General features: G+C 33.9%; 1 protein-coding gene across 2 annotated transcripts in view; it reads left to right on the top strand.

Moving 5' to 3' along the window:
- Positions 1-14716, top strand: part of PRRC1 (proline rich coiled-coil 1) — a 39123-nt gene extending 24407 nt beyond the window's left edge. For both annotated transcript variants that reach the window (XM_074207142.1, XM_074207143.1), the window contains exons 8-9: positions 4604-4706; positions 5174-14716. In XM_074207142.1, coding sequence (XP_074063243.1) covers positions 4604-4706; positions 5174-5383 — 313 coding nt within the window. In that variant the 3' untranslated portion in view covers positions 5384-14716. The remainder of the gene's footprint in view (positions 1-4603; positions 4707-5173) is intronic.
- The last annotated feature ends 1144 nt before the right edge of the window (positions 14717-15860 follow it).

Consider the following 15860-nt stretch of genomic DNA (forward strand, 5'->3'; position numbering starts at 1 on the left):
AAGTTAGGAGAACCTGAGTTTAAATAAAGCCTCAGACACTTGATACTTACTAGCTGTGTGATCTTGAGCAAGTCACTTAACTCCATTGCCCTGCAAAAGAATAAAATTTTGAAAAATAAGGTGACATGTTGGTTTGAAAATAATTACTAGGAAAAAATTCATAATTATTCATAATAATGAGAAACCTCCAAAAGTTCCCCAAAGTTTTGGTGTCTGTTACTTTAACTGACTTTAGCTAACTGAGCTAATCTAAACTATTTAGTGGAAAATGCTAGTTTTGGGGGGGTGGCACAGTGGATAAAGCACCGGCTCTGGAGTCAGGAATACCTGGGGTCAAATCCGGTCTCAGACACTTGATAATTACCTAGCTGTGTGGCCTTGGGCAAGCCACTTAACCCCATTTGCCTTGCAAAAAACCTTAAAAAATAAAATGCTAGTTTTGTTGGATAGTTCCATACATCTGTTATTCTTAGTGAGAGATCCCCTATTCTTTCTTTTTTTTTCCCCTAATCTTTCATATGAAGCTACATCCCCCCCAAATACTTCAGTTGAATGGGAAAATCTCTTGAGTGAAAGAGAAATAAGAATAGTGCTAAGTGTACAACTCCATTGAGAATCTCAGCAAACCCCAATGATCTATGTCTGTTATAGTCATTTTGATACATCATCTAAAGTATATTGAAGCACTCAGTCAGCACACCAGGCTTGCAATCAAGAAGACCCAAGTTCATATTTGATCTCAATCTTATTAGCTATGTGACATTGGACAAATCATTTAACTTCTGTTTGCCTCAGTTTCCTCATCCGTAAAAATGGAAATGGGTGGGGCCCATTTTAAAGGAGTGTTAACTAGCATTATTGTTATTGCTGATCTTGCTAGAACAGAAGGTATGCCCAGTTTAATAACTTTCTGGACATAATTGGAAATTTTGAGCTGTCTCTTTTTTGTTTTGTTTTTGTTTTTGCAAGGCAGTGAGGTTAAGTGATTTGCCCAAGATCACACAGCTAGGTAATTATTAAGTGTCTGAGGTCAGATTTGTACTCAGGTCTTTCTGACTCTGAGGCTGGTGCTGTATCCACTGCACCATATATCTCCCATTTTGAGTCAAGTCTTAAAGGAAGCTAGGGTTGTAGAGATATATATATATATATATATATATATAATGCAAAGGTAAGGAGAGAAAAGAAGTCCAGGTGTAGGGGACAACTAGTGAAAAAAGGAATTGGGTAGTGAAACTTTGTAGCTAAATTGTAATGTGTAGTGGAGGGGAGTGATTATAAAAAAACTGAAAAAGTAGGAGGGGGAGTAGCTTGCAGTCTTAAATGCTAAACAGAGGACTTTGTATTTTGTCTTGGAAGTAATTGGGGGCTTTATATTTTATCTTGGAGGTAACTAGGTGCCATTGGAATTTATTGAGTAGGTTGTAGGGGTGAGTAACAAGCTTTAGAAAAATAAGCTTGGCAACTGAGTGGAAGATTAATTGGAATGAGGATATATTTGAGGCAGAGATCGGTTAGAAGAAATAGTCCATGCAAGGGGTGATATCAGTCTTTAATGTTGTGGTATATGTGTGATTGGAGACAAGAGAACATATTCAAGAGATGTTTGAAGGTGAAGAGTTTAGGATGACATTAAGAGTGTTAGCCTTGGTAAGTAGGAGAATGGTGACTCCCTTGACAGTAAAAGGCAAGTTGGCAAAAATGAGGATTAGTGATAATGAAATCTATTTTGGACATCCTGAGTTTGAGATAACTGAAGGACATCCAGTTCAAGATGCCTAAAATGCATCTTGGTGGTGATATAGGATTGGCCTTCAGGAGGATTTTGGGGATCATCTGCAAAGAGATAGTGATAGGATCCATGGGAGCTGATTAAATGAATAAGCAAGGCAATATTGAAAAGGCCTAGCAATGGTTAGTTGGCATGTCCAAGATGAAAGCCCAGGAAAGGACACTAAGAAAGTGTAGTCAGACAGAAAGAGAATTGGGAGAGAAAAGTATCACAAAAACCTAGAGAGAAAATATTTAGGAGGAGATGGTAATCAGAGAATCAAGAAGCCTAAGCATTAGGAAAAGGCCCTTAGATTTAATTACAATGGAATACCTAGAGATTTTTAGAGATGAGGAACATGATAGCCTATACCTTAGGATCTTCATTAGAATTCAGAAACACCTTCCTATACTCTCTCACTCCACCATCCTGAAACTCTCAAAATCCACCCAAAGGAATAATGATAAAATCAAAGAAAAATACAAGTTCCTCCATCCAGTCTAGGATTTCACACAAAGACTATGACTGAACCACAGCAGGTCTTGCCTTTTCAGTGTCCATGCAATACTCAACATTATCACAGTAAGAGAAAACAGTCCTGGCAGCACCTGGGAAGTAAAGCACCTGAGGTTCTGTAAAAGACCTGCTACCAGTTTAATTGATAACAAAAAGCTGAAGCCTATCAAAATCACTGCAAAAGAAGTGAAACAGGTATTAGGACACAGAAGGAGCTAAGTACATAACTCAAATAGAGATTGAGTCAGTGCCCAAGAATTTCTGCAGAGGTCAGGGTCCAACCTTAGTCATTGCATCCAAAATTACTAGATAAAATAATGATAAAAATCATTTGAATTAACAAAATATCAAGGTTAATATGATAGAGCAAAGAATGAAGGTGAAATAACACTTCCTGTACCTTAAACTATGATATAAACTAACAATGAGTAAAACTATTTGGTACTGGTTAAAAAATAGAAAGTGTGAAAATATAACAAATAGGACAAGGAAGAAATAATAGAACACAATTGCTCAATAGAGCATAAAATATAAATTACTTAGGAAAGAACTTCCTAGTTAATAAGAATTCCAGAGAAGCAGCATCTAGAAAAGCAATATGTCAGATATTGGAACTGGATCAGTATTTTATACCATATTTCACAATAAATTGACATGAATATTAAAGACTACCTTTGAAAAAATTAGAAAAGTAATAGACTATATTTTTTTCACCTATGGGTAAATACATGGTTTCTCATCCAGAGCAAGGAATGGAATAGAGGCAGTTAACAAAAGATAAAATTTATGAACAAGAGACATTTCTGGATAGACAAGTAGCAGTTCTCAAAAGAATTACAAACTACTATTATTTATTGATGGATGAGTCAAATAAAAGATAAGAAAAAGGAAAATAAAAACCTGAGACTTTGTTTCACATCCTGCTTGTTGAGAACTGTGGCAAAAGATGGGAATAGCACTGTTGGAAGGATTTTATAAAGTCAGGCTGGCACTACTGTATTAAGAGTATGCTAGATATACGTCAAAGAGAGCAGTGACAAAAAGGAAGGCTCCCTATACACCAAATATTTATAGCAGCACTTTGTGGTAACAGAGAACAAAGAATAATAAATTTCCATCCATTAAGGAATGGTGAACTACTTTGGCCTAGGAATGTAATGAAATATTGCTGTTATAAAAATGAAAGTAACAAAATTATAAAGATCTGGGCATGATTTGAATGAAGAAATAGAGAAGAAATCCTTCTCTCACTCCTTTGTTAAGGTGGGAGGTCCAAAGGCATTATACATTACGTATTTTTTTTTTGGACATTTTCATTTCATTTTATTGATCACTTTTGATAATAGCTTCTTGTAGGTCCAAATTTGAACCAAAAATGATATTTCTTTGAATAGAAAAAATATGTGAACATTGAAAGAGATTTGTGTAATAATATTATATTTCTTTTTAACTTTTTCATAACTTTAATTCACCTATAGGGTATTCCTTTTATCATCAGTTTTTTAACTTGTTTTTAAACCAGGAGTAGAATCATAGTTGATCTTTTGTACAAGCCATTTAGGGGGGGGATTTCTTGATATTTTATATTGATACTCATCCAACTAAAGGTATAGTTCCATTCTAGATTCAGTTCATAGTTTGTGATCAAGAGGGATTTCATAAATTATATTTATCTGAGGAAACCTTGTTTTTATTATAAATTCAAGGATTTTCTGACAATGCTAGAACTCAGCAATCTCTAGAAATACTTATTTTTTTGATCTATGTCATCAGTCTTTAGCTTGTCTTTGAGATAATTGACATGGGTTGATATAGCTATTCAACATTTTTCTTGTTCTCTTTCAGGAGAACAAAAGGAAATATTCTTTGGTTTTTAAGCTATTTTTTAAGCAATGCATGCTGAAAGAGACTATAAGGTAACAAAAGGAAGTGAGCTAATCAGGTAGAGCTTAGGTAACCCTGCAATGTTGAGATCTACTCTAGAGAAAAATCCCCCAGCCCCCAGAGTGGACTGAAACTTTTTGGAATGCCAAGGTTTACACAGATAAGAATGTATAGAAAGATTATAATCTTTATACTGGTAGGTACTCAATTGACTGAAATCAGATCCATTTAAGTTTTGAACAATGCATAATTAGGTTTTTAAGTAATTTAAATATTACTTTTATTGTTTTCTTGAGATTAGATTAGAACTATTCATTAGTTTGTCATTCTATGTGCCTTTCATCAATATCTAATCAGTTTCTTTTTGTTGCAGCTAGTAATGACTTTGATTCTTAATTGATATGCTTTTAAAATACATACATTGCATTTCAGGTGGTTTGACATTGGCTGTTTGATAGTTGAAGATCCTGCCCATGGCATTCACTTGGAAACATTTACACAAGCTACACCAGTGCCTTTGGAATATGTACAGCAGGTACTTTTAAAAAATGAAATAATAACTATTTTTTCTCTCAAATTACTTTAAACATTAGAATTGAAGTATAAATTTGAATTTTGCCTTGAAATCTTTTTCCCTTTTTATACTTTTTCCATTTTTTTTTATATTTTCCACATTGCCCAAATTTCACTTTTCCTGGTTTTTTGTTTTCTTTGTTTACTTTCTTCACTTGATTTTCTTTTATAGTTCCCTCAAACCCCTCCCCCCCTTACTCATTTCTTGTTAATGTATTCTAATTGATCGTTTAGCAAGTAAAGATGATAGACACTTGTGATTCAGTTGAACTGATAGACTAGGAATTGTCGGTTTGGCTCAGGTCATTTATTGGAAAAGTGGGAATAAATAGTACTGTCATATCTCAAAACTTAATATAATGGAATTATTTATTATAATTATCTTTTAAATTACATTACATTAAATTACTTAATCTTTTTATTCTACAGGCTCAAAATCTCACTCCCCAGGACTATAATTTAAAATGGTCAGGTCTTTTGGTAACAGTGGGTGAAGTGCTTGAGAAGAACTTGCTACATGTCAACCGGACTGATTGGCATGTTGCTTTCACTGGCATGTCGAGGCGACAAATGATCTACAGTGCTGCCAAAGCTATAGCAGGCATGTATAAGCAACACCTGCCACCCAGGACAACTTGAGAGAAGATTGTCTGGGATACAGAGACATTTTCTGTAGCTTAATATCAAGGAAAAGATCATATCTTATGATTGAACAGTTTCAGTGACTTCTGCAGGTTTTCTAATTTACCTGGTATTCCAAGTAGAAAATAGAAAAAATGTAATTTTATTGCATAATGATCTAACTTCAAATAACATGGTTCTCAGAAATGAGTATCCATAGCATTTAAAACAGTTTGATAGCACTACATTTTTAAAAGGAGAAATTATTTGCTGAAACATTTAATATACTTTAAAAAAAATTTTTTTTGAAGAGGGTATAGTCAGTTGATGAATAGTGCTATTAAGTTCTTCCCAGCTCTAAATCTATGTATCTGAACTTACTATTATTTGCAGTGTTGCTTATTTCTTATTTCACTTCAGAATGAACTCCTTTCCCCAAAGGTTTTTTTTTTTTATGGGTTTTTTTTTGCAAGGCAAATGGGGTTAAGTGGCTTGCCCAAGGCCACACAGCTAGGTAATTATTAAGTGTCTGAGACCGGATTTGAACCCAGGTAACTCCTGACTCCAAGGCCGGTGCTTTATCCGTTACACCACCTAGCCACCCCTCCCCATAGTTTTTAAAATCTGATTTGTGTATACTCTCAGGACTAATGCTCAGTAATTCCTCATTGGACTACCATAAGATAGACAAAAATGACATTTTCATGAACATTTGATAAATATCAGGAGTTTTTTGTGCTGATAGTAATTCACATAGTCATGAGTACCATAACTTCACAAAGAAAAATCACACTTTTATTTCAGTGTATATCCTAAGTTGCCATATCATAAATTCTCTTGAACATCAAGATGCTGTTTTTGATTTTTCAAGTCTTTTGTTTTCTTAGTATCTGAAAACAGTACTTCCCTGTAAATCAGAAGCATAACTAGAATCATATTGCACAGAATTATAGATGACCATTCTGTTGCTTCCCATGCAAATATATGGTAATCATTTTTGTGCTCTCTTCTTTTGCTTCCACTTAATACCTTCCCTTCTGTAATAAACTGTTTGATGAGCAGGGAATATTTTATTGTTATAGGATTGATGTTTGTGTTTTTAAAAATAATTAAGTACTTTTTGGTTTTGCTTTAAAATACCTTTTCAACTCATGCCATTCTGCCTTTAATTTTTTAAATACTTTCAGAGGATCTGTTTTATACTATATGCAATTTGTTAATCCATTATATTTGTACACAGTGATAATTTATCCTTTTCCTAAATAATCTATTTTGCCACCTTTGGCCAACAATAAACCAAAATTAAATAAATGAATTTTTATGAAATAAGTTCACTGTGTTTAGGCATGTATGTGTACATGTAAAGTTTGTAAAAGCAATTTCTCATATGCTATGATTTAACTTTTATGAAATATTTCCTATCCTTCTCTATTAGAAAAATAAGCTATGTCAGTTTTACTCAGTTCTTGCCCAGCATAATTTTGCAGTATAAATTTAATTTGTATCTAACTAGGTATTTTACCTAAGAAGTAAAAATTGAGCATTATAGATTGATAATTTTATAACAGTCTTTTATAATATTTAACCCTAAAATTTCTCTGGATGCAATTTGTTTTGAACCTTTGCAGAAAAAAATTTTTTCTCAGGTAAAACAATGCGAATGCTAAAGGGATCTCATAAAAATGGTTTAAGAACCCAGAGCAAGGCATGGATACATAAGATGGCCCAGTGAAAGGAATAGAGCAGGTTAGTTACCACAAAAGAACTCCAGCAAAGGTTTAAAAAAAGCATCATATTGAATTTTGCTTAGGAAAAAATCCATCCAAAAAAACTCCAGTAAGTGTCTTCATCCAGTCCTGGACAGTACAGGGGACATCCAAAAACCTGCAGGTACTAGAGAGTCGATCTGGAAAAACTGGAGCAAGCACAGAATTCAGAATTCTTCATCATGAACCAAAAATGCTTTTGACTCCTACATTGTGTTCTAGGAGGATAGGATTGCTCTCAAAAGGACACTGCAACAACTTGCAATACTCAGGTTTCAGTATATGGTAGGAGTGAGAGCCAACAAATCTCATACAGGAAGGGCAGCAATCATCTGCAGTGCTCTTCAAGTTCTGAGAATTTGCAAAACTCAGCCATCTCTGAAGGCCTTAAAGAATGCAGCACTCCACAGCATGAGGTTACAGGCAGAAATTTGCCAGCTCTGAACTGCAGAGACACCAATGGAAGTGAAGGACAGTCTCCAGAATTCAAGATAGCAAATTAGAACCAAAGAAGGCAGCCATGTGATGCTATCTGAGAGTTAGTGGATCCTGGCTCTGACACAAAGTCCCACTTAAGAATGTAGGACTGAAAATAGAATAAACAAGACAACAGTTACTGGTGTTGAAATGTTATGTATCTAAGAATATTGAAGAGAAACAGAGAAAACTAGAATCACAACAATTACAAGTAAAATCTCAGATTTTTTTAAAAAATATGGACACAAGGACTTATTTCTTAGAATGAAACAAGTGATAAGTTATGAATGAAATGAAAATTGCCAATAAAGAATGGAAAGGGGAAAAAATAAAATAAAGAAAGAATGGAAAGGAAAATAACTTAGTATAGGAGGTATCAAGACTTTTCCAATAACAGATTACCTGAAAATAATGAACCAAACATCATAATGTCTCCATGAGAAAAGAAGAAATACTTGGAACAAAATTAAGAAAGTAATAAATACTATCAGAAATCTCTACCTATAAAACAATTCAAGGAGAAATAACTTAAGAATTCTTGGGGCTAGGGGAGGAGTGAGACTGTTTCAAGGAGGAGCCATTTTTCAGGAACTAAATGAAAAGTGTTTAGATCTGTTAGAACTAGAGTCCAAAGTGAAAGTAGAATGGTGACCTATAGAAAAAAATCGAAAACATCCAGGAATATCATATCCAAAATTTAGAACTTCTGAGTCAAGTTTTAAAATACTGCACAGTGGCCAGAAAGAGTTATAACTCACTACTACCCTTATGAGAGGAAATCTTGGCATACAGTATCCCAAAATATTAAAAACTGATAGCTAAAAATACCCAGAAGAATTGAGAGGACTAAATATTTAAGGGAAAGGACTTTATTACAGGGACTTTTGATATTCTTGTGGACAGGCCTTTATTTTCTCTGAATATCTACTTGAACATGTGATACCGCCCTGTGTGTACTATTTTTCTCATTTAAAAATTTTTTTTCAATTATATGTAATGAGAGTTTTTAACATTCATTTTTTGGTAAGATTTTGAGTTCCACATTTTTCTACCTTCCCTCTTTCCCTTGACAAATATATCTGATAGAGATACAGTCATGAACATTTTCTTGTTACTCATCTTTAGCCTCAGTTTCCCTGTTTTTTGGGTGGAGTGAAGGTTCTGTCTAGTCTGCTTCTGCTTTTCTGAAAGTCTAGGCCCCTCTCATTCCTAGTTTAATTCCCTTCAAACTTAACTCAAGTTTTCACACTTTCTTTCTCACAGTCCCGAACTAGGAAATGGCTGTCTTTTGCTGTGGCTCTGACCACCATATGTTATTGATCATGCTAGAATCCATTGGGAAGGGATGGTTGGGATGATTTCATCACTGACAACAGAAGTTTGGAGTCTCTTCACTTGTCCTTGCTGACACTTGACATGCCTAGATCTTAGGTTTAAAAGGCATAGCCTGGAAGAGAAAAGGCTATCAAAGCATTGATAGATTGAGTTTTTACTGTTTATAAGTAATTCAAGCTAAGTAACTGCTGTACTGCTGAGCTTTTCTTTGTCTTCAGAAGTCTCAGCTGTTTGGTTGCTACAAAATTGCTGAATTCTTACTGTCTTTCGGATGCTCTTCTGGCTTCTGTATATGGAAGTATATGGAAGTGATAAAAAAATAAAAGATAGATAACTTTTATTTTTTTAAATGTTGAAAAGTGGTTTTTTTAAAGGGTGTTCTTTTAATGTCTAATTATTACAGCATTGTTTAATTGAATTTTATGGTCCATGAGGACTTATTGTTTTTTAAAACTTCCCATATGGGGGCAGCTAGGTGGCACAGTGGATAGAGCTCTGGCCCTGGAGTCTGAAGTACCTGAGGTCAAATCTGGCCTCAGGCACTTAATAATTACCTAGCTGTGTGGCCTTGGGCAAGCCACTTAACCCCCTTGCCTTGCAAAAAACCTACAACAACAACAACAACAAAAACAAAAGGCAACACTCTAGGGAGATGCAGGCAAAAGAGATTATCAAGAACCCTGATTAAGGATTGGATTTAAGACCACCCAAAAGCCTATTTTAGGAAGTCCTGATGGAGTGGGGACACAGATCACCCCAAAACCAAATCAAGTAAGCCCTTGCAGTAGTGGGTCAGAGTGGGGGACAAGAGACCACTCAGCACTCTAATCAAGAATTCTTCATGGTAACAAATGACTCACTTCTTAAGAGAGAGCCAATCTCAGAACTTCAGCCAGGAACACTAATGCAAACACATTAAGTGAAATGGAAACCAGTATTAAGAACTCAGAAGAGGGAAGCCTGAACATCCCATTCAAGAGTATAGAAGAAGGTCAAACCTAGCCCATACTTAGACTAAAGAAGAAAAAAATTCTTGAGGAAGGAAATGGGGAAAAGTTTTATTTTGACACAGATGAAAAGAAATATTTTAAGTCAATGAAAAGATCAAAAAAAAATAAGATCCATAATATTAACTCTTCTGGAAGGCAGGTCCATGAGAGAAGCTAAAAAATTATCAGATTACCTAAAAACGTTAATCAGAGTTCAGATAACTATTTCAAGAAATTATACATAAAATTTATTATAACTGTAAAAGAAAGTGAAATAGGAAGAACCCACTGTGAAGAACACAAATTGAAAACTTTCAGGAATGTCATAGGTAAAATCCAGACTTTCTTAGTCAAAGAAAGATCCTGTAAGCAACCAGAAATAAAGTTCAAGTACCAATGAATCAGAATTTTTTTAAAAAGAGCCTGCAAAAAAAAAAAAGTAATTCTACAGAGAAAAAAATGTAGCTTTAATGGGAGGGAAAGATTTTGAGTTTTTTTGATGAAAGAATATTAAGTAAAAAGAATATACACTGGATTTAAAGAAAGGAATCAAGACAGGTAGAGAAGATATAAAACCACCCCAATTGCTGGCAATATGATGGTTTAGTTGGAAAATGCTAGGAAATCAGCAAAGATGATAATTGAGATAATAAATGCAAGCAAAATTGCAGGCTACTAAACAAATGCTTAAAACATTTTAACAGCATTTCTATGACAATAAAACACAAGAAACAATAATAGAAAGTTGAAATCCCATTCCAAATAGCTATACAAAGTGCTCCTGTAAGGAATAAAAAAAAAAACTGAAGAAATCATTCAGTCTGAATAGTCTGAATTTTCTATTTTAGCTTTCTCTGGTTTAGGTATTAGGACTATATTTTCTAACAAAAGTATTCTGTAGGATATTTTCTTTTCAAAACACCATATATGTCAATATGATAATAATGGCAATACTGAAATTTATTTATAATTTTGATGCTTTACCAATCAGAACTTTATGAAATAAGATTCTTTTGGAGAAACAAAAGATCTAGACTATAAAGGGAAATGAAAAGAATCCTCAGTGTTATAAAGCCACAGTTATCAGTTATTGGTTAAAAATAGAGAACTAAATAACCCAGTGTTTGATAAAGTAGAAGACAAATTACTGAGGGAAAAATTCCCTATTTGATTAGAATTTCTAGGAAAACTGGAAAACAGTTGTATAGTAGAAATTAGGCTTAGACATTTTTTAAAACTTTTTATGTAAGGCAATGGGATTAAGTGACTTGCCCAAGGTCACACAGCTAGGCAATTACTAAGTGTCTGAGAATGGATTTAAGCTCAGGTACTCCTGACTCCAGGGCCAGTGTTCTATCCACTGTGCCACCTAGCTGCCCCCTTAGACAAACATTTTACACCACACTGCACAATAGTCTAAAATGGATACACAACCTTAATATTAAAGATCATAGGGGCGGCTAGGTGGCGCAGTGAATAGAGCACCGGCCTCGGAATCGGGAGTACCTGGGTTCAAATCTGGCCTCAGACACTTAATAATTACCTAGCTACGTGCCCTTGGGCAAGCCACTTAGCCCCATTGCCTTGCACAAAAAAAAAAAAACTAAAAAAAAATTAAGGATCATAATATAAGAAAATTAAGAGGAAACAGAGCATATGCCTCTGTTATAGGTAGGAAATGTATTTTTTTTAGGTTTTTGCAAGGCAAATGGGGTTAAGTGGCTTGCCCAAGGGTGCACAACTAGGTAATTATTGTGTCTGAGAACAGATTTGAACCCAGGTACTCCAGACTCTGGGGCCGGTGCTCTATCCACTGTGCCACCTAGCTGCCCCTAGAGATGTATTTTTAATGAAAGGAGATAGAGGGAAAGAAGTAGGGATTCAGGAGTACTTGAGTTCAAATCCGGCTTCGGACACTTAATTATTGCCTAGCTGTGTGTCCTTGGGCAAGTCACTTAACCCCTGCCCCCAGTTGCCTTAAATAAAAATTTTTAAAAATATAATAACCATGATTTGCCTTTATTCCATCTATACTCTTATACATCTATACTCTAATTTACCTGGACTAGCATTCTCTACACTGGACAAGGACCTCCATGCCTTCCAGAATCCATGGCCCTCTTCTTAGATCATCCATCCTAGAACCTGACCCAGTTAATTGATGATTGAATGTGTACAAATTGCAAACTAGACCATCTCATGGGCTACCTTCCACTTGCTTTCTCTTTTCCTCCATTTCCCTTCTCTAGTCAATAGTCCCGTGTGTGTGTGTGTGTGTGTGTGTGTGTGTGTGTGTGTGTGTGTGTATGTATTGCATTTACCTATTAGGCTATGAGGGACTATCCCTTTTTTAGTATTTGAATTCAGTCTTTAGCATAGTTCTTGGCATATAGTCGATGTTTAATCAATGCATTTTCACTCATTCAGGCATCCTAATGAGCCTAGAACTGGTCTAAACCTGAAGATTTGGCCTATGAATGAATGCCATAGATGTTTTGGTGCTGTGGTGGGAGCAATTTATTAATCTGCCCCCTCCCCCACTTCACTTCCATGAAGATGTTTCTTCCCTGATTGATTCATTTTTCCTTAAAGGGTTCTTTAAGGAACTTTCTAAAGTTTCTTGAGATTTAACTAAGTAAGACTCAAATCATTGTACAAATGGAAACAAAACAGTCAAAGCACCAGGGACTAGAGATATTCCCCACATAACAGCACAAACCACAGTGGAAATCTTAACTACATTAATATTCTGTTCTAAATGAACTTTATTTTCTTCTGCTGAATATCCTGCTACGGCTAAGCAAGTCTTTAACTATTAAAAGAGTTATGACTGTCTCATTATAATCTAATTTCATGCCTAAATTACCAGGGAACCAGTCTGAGTCAGATCAGCCGTAAGTTTGGAAGTAGTCATGCAGGATAGGAATAATCTTCCCAAAGGGGAACATTGTGTGACCCCTGCATGCATGGAAGGAAATGATTAGTATAATTAGTGATTAGTGCTAAGCGAAACAAACTGAACAAAGGATATACAAAAATATAGCTCTTTTTTCAGGCAGCAAAGCATGGGACTCTAAAGAGGTGCTCATAAATTGTGGAATAGTTGAAGATATGATGCATAAATGAAATGGAATACTATTGTACTCAAAGAAATGATGAAGGGGATACTTTAAATGAAATAATAGAAGACTTGTATGAACTAATGAAGAATGAAGTGAACAAAATGGAGTAATAATGTTGTTGAAGACAAACAACTTTGAAAGATTTAGGAACCCTGATCAATTTAATCGATAATCACAATTCCAAAGGAATTATTAAGAAATATGCTGGTAATTCTTTCATCTGATTAAGAAGAATACACAATAGGCCTTTTTTGGGGGGGAAGAGACTGGAAGATATGACCAAGGAAGAACTTTGTTTTATTTGATTATACATGCTTATAACAGGAATTTTGTTTTTCTTTTATTCACATTGCATGGGTGGAAGGAGTGGGGCAAGATGTTGGATTTTTGCTTATTTTTCAGATGATAAAATGTATTTCAAAATTTAAAAAATTCTACTGCTGTAATAGGCATATGATCTACTTCTAATTTTTTATAGTATGATCTTTAGTATCCAAAAAATTATCCATTGGAATATTACATAAGATATTATTTTAAGACTAATTTTTGCCAGATTGATTTCATTTTTCCTGAAAATTCTCAATAGAGAATTCTTTCTTAAGTAATTTATGTTTTATAGCTTATCAACCAATAGATTTTTTTATTTATTTAAGGCAATGGGGTTAAATGACTTGCCCAAGGTAACACAACTTGGCAATTATTAAGTGTCTGAGGCTGGATTTAAACTCAGGTCCTCCTGTCTCCAGGACTGGTGCTTTATCTACTGCGCCACCTAGCTACCTCTAACCAATAGATTATTGAATTCCATTTTTTTCTGATGAAAAATCAGAAAAAAATCAGTGTTTCACTGACTTATTTTTTAACCAGTACAAAATGATTTCAATCATTAATTCTTTATTTGAAAATCATATTCCTACTTCTTTTTCCATATTAGCATTTTCTTTGATAGGTGAGATTTCTTGTTACTTCAAATGAATTTGATTATTCTGTAAAATATTCCTTTGGTAGTTTGAATGGTATAGCATTAAATTGGTAGATTAACTTTGGAAAAATTGTCATTTTTATTATATTGGCATGTTCCACCCATGAGCATTGCTTATTCTTCATGCTATTTAGGTTATTTTTTAATATTTCCTTTAGGAGTACTTTGTCATTGAATCTATGTAAATATTGAATAAGCTTTGGTAACTGGATTGCCAAATGTTTAAACATTTTTTGTTCTTTTTAATGATATTTCTCCTTCTATTCTTCCTTCTTGGATTGTGTTTTATTGTACAGAAATGCTGTTGAGTTTATTTTGTATTCTCCACCTTCCTCAATTATTAGTTGTCAAATTAGTTTCTTTACTGATTCTCTAAGATTTTCTAAATAAATCATCATGTCATCAGCAAATACAAATAGTTTTGTCTCCTATATGCCTGTCCTTATGTCTTTCATTTCTATCTCATATTTTATTGTTATAGGTAGTATTCCTAGAACTATATACAATATAGAACCAAAGCAGAAAGAAAGTGCATATTTATTGGAGAAAGTTTCTATTATATCCCCATTGTGTGTGTCTCCCCAGGGTTGCTTTTGATTTTAAATAGATAGTTCTTTGTGATATCAAAAAAAAAATCTCTCTCTGTGCTTCCATTTTGTAGGTTTTTAAAAAGTATAAATGAGCCTTACATTTTGTCAAAGTTTTTTCCTACCTCTTTTGTGGTAACCATATGGTATAGAATCCTTTAAATATAATTATGTTTTGAACTATCTATCTCTAGTATAAATCCAACTTGGTCTTAATGAATGATTTCTTAGATGAATTGCTATAATTGGTTTCATAGGATTTTTATTTAAAAATTTTACATTGATAATGTTATTTTTAAATGATTGGTAGAAACTACCATTGTAACTGATATTCTGTTTTAAAAAAGAACATTTCAGGAGAAATTTCTTTCCAAAATAGGGGAAAAAATAACATTCTGTTAAAATATTAGTTTCAAGAGTCTGACAGTTTTCTTGTTTTATACAGAGAATCTATCCAGAAATGTTCAAAAGGGGTATTTTAAGGTTACAATTTAACATTCACATTATCACTGATGCATAAAGTATTTAAGCCATTTACTTATAATCTCAGTATTAAAAGATATGTTGAAAACACTCTCCCTTAACTTTTCCATTCCAAACCATTGCATTTCTATCTTAATGGATAATAAATTCCCCTCTTAGTAAAATTCACACATGAATATAGATCTGAAATATTACAATTTCAGGTCATTTGTTGTAACTATAGCCTCTTTTTCTCAGCTATTGTGCTTGAGGTTCTTTTTTTTTTTAAAGTTAGTCACGGTTTAGGATTGGTGGTTTGTTTGTTGTTTGGAATTTTTTGTCTCAAGAGAAACTGAAATTAGTTAAAGAAAGTCTGGGCAACAAAACTAGTTTTTCTCCCCCCAAAAAAGATCCAAGTTATAAATACAGTATTTCTATAGAGAACTAAATATTACATCAAAATACAGTATTTCTCTAGTGAACTAAGTGTTATATCAAAATGAGATGTTTCTACTTAAGCAGTTCCTTTTCAGGGAAAATTGCAGACATTGAACCCATTTCCCATTAGACTGAACATTTGGAATGTGTCAAAAGCAAATGGTTTTTAAAAGGTATTTTCAAAAGACAATACTGTATGGATAGTCCTATGAAATTATTTTAGTAGGACTGAAGCCAAGATTGTAGTATCTTCATCCTATACTGTTTTATAGTTTTCATTAAGTAAATACCAATATTTCCCTTTGGGTTATTATTTAGTTACTTCATTTCTCTTAGT

The sequence above is a fragment of the Macrotis lagotis genome, chromosome X (genome assembly GCF_037893015.1).
Source record: "Macrotis lagotis isolate mMagLag1 chromosome X, bilby.v1.9.chrom.fasta, whole genome shotgun sequence".
Classification (NCBI taxonomy): Eukaryota; Metazoa; Chordata; class Mammalia; order Peramelemorphia; family Peramelidae; genus Macrotis; species Macrotis lagotis.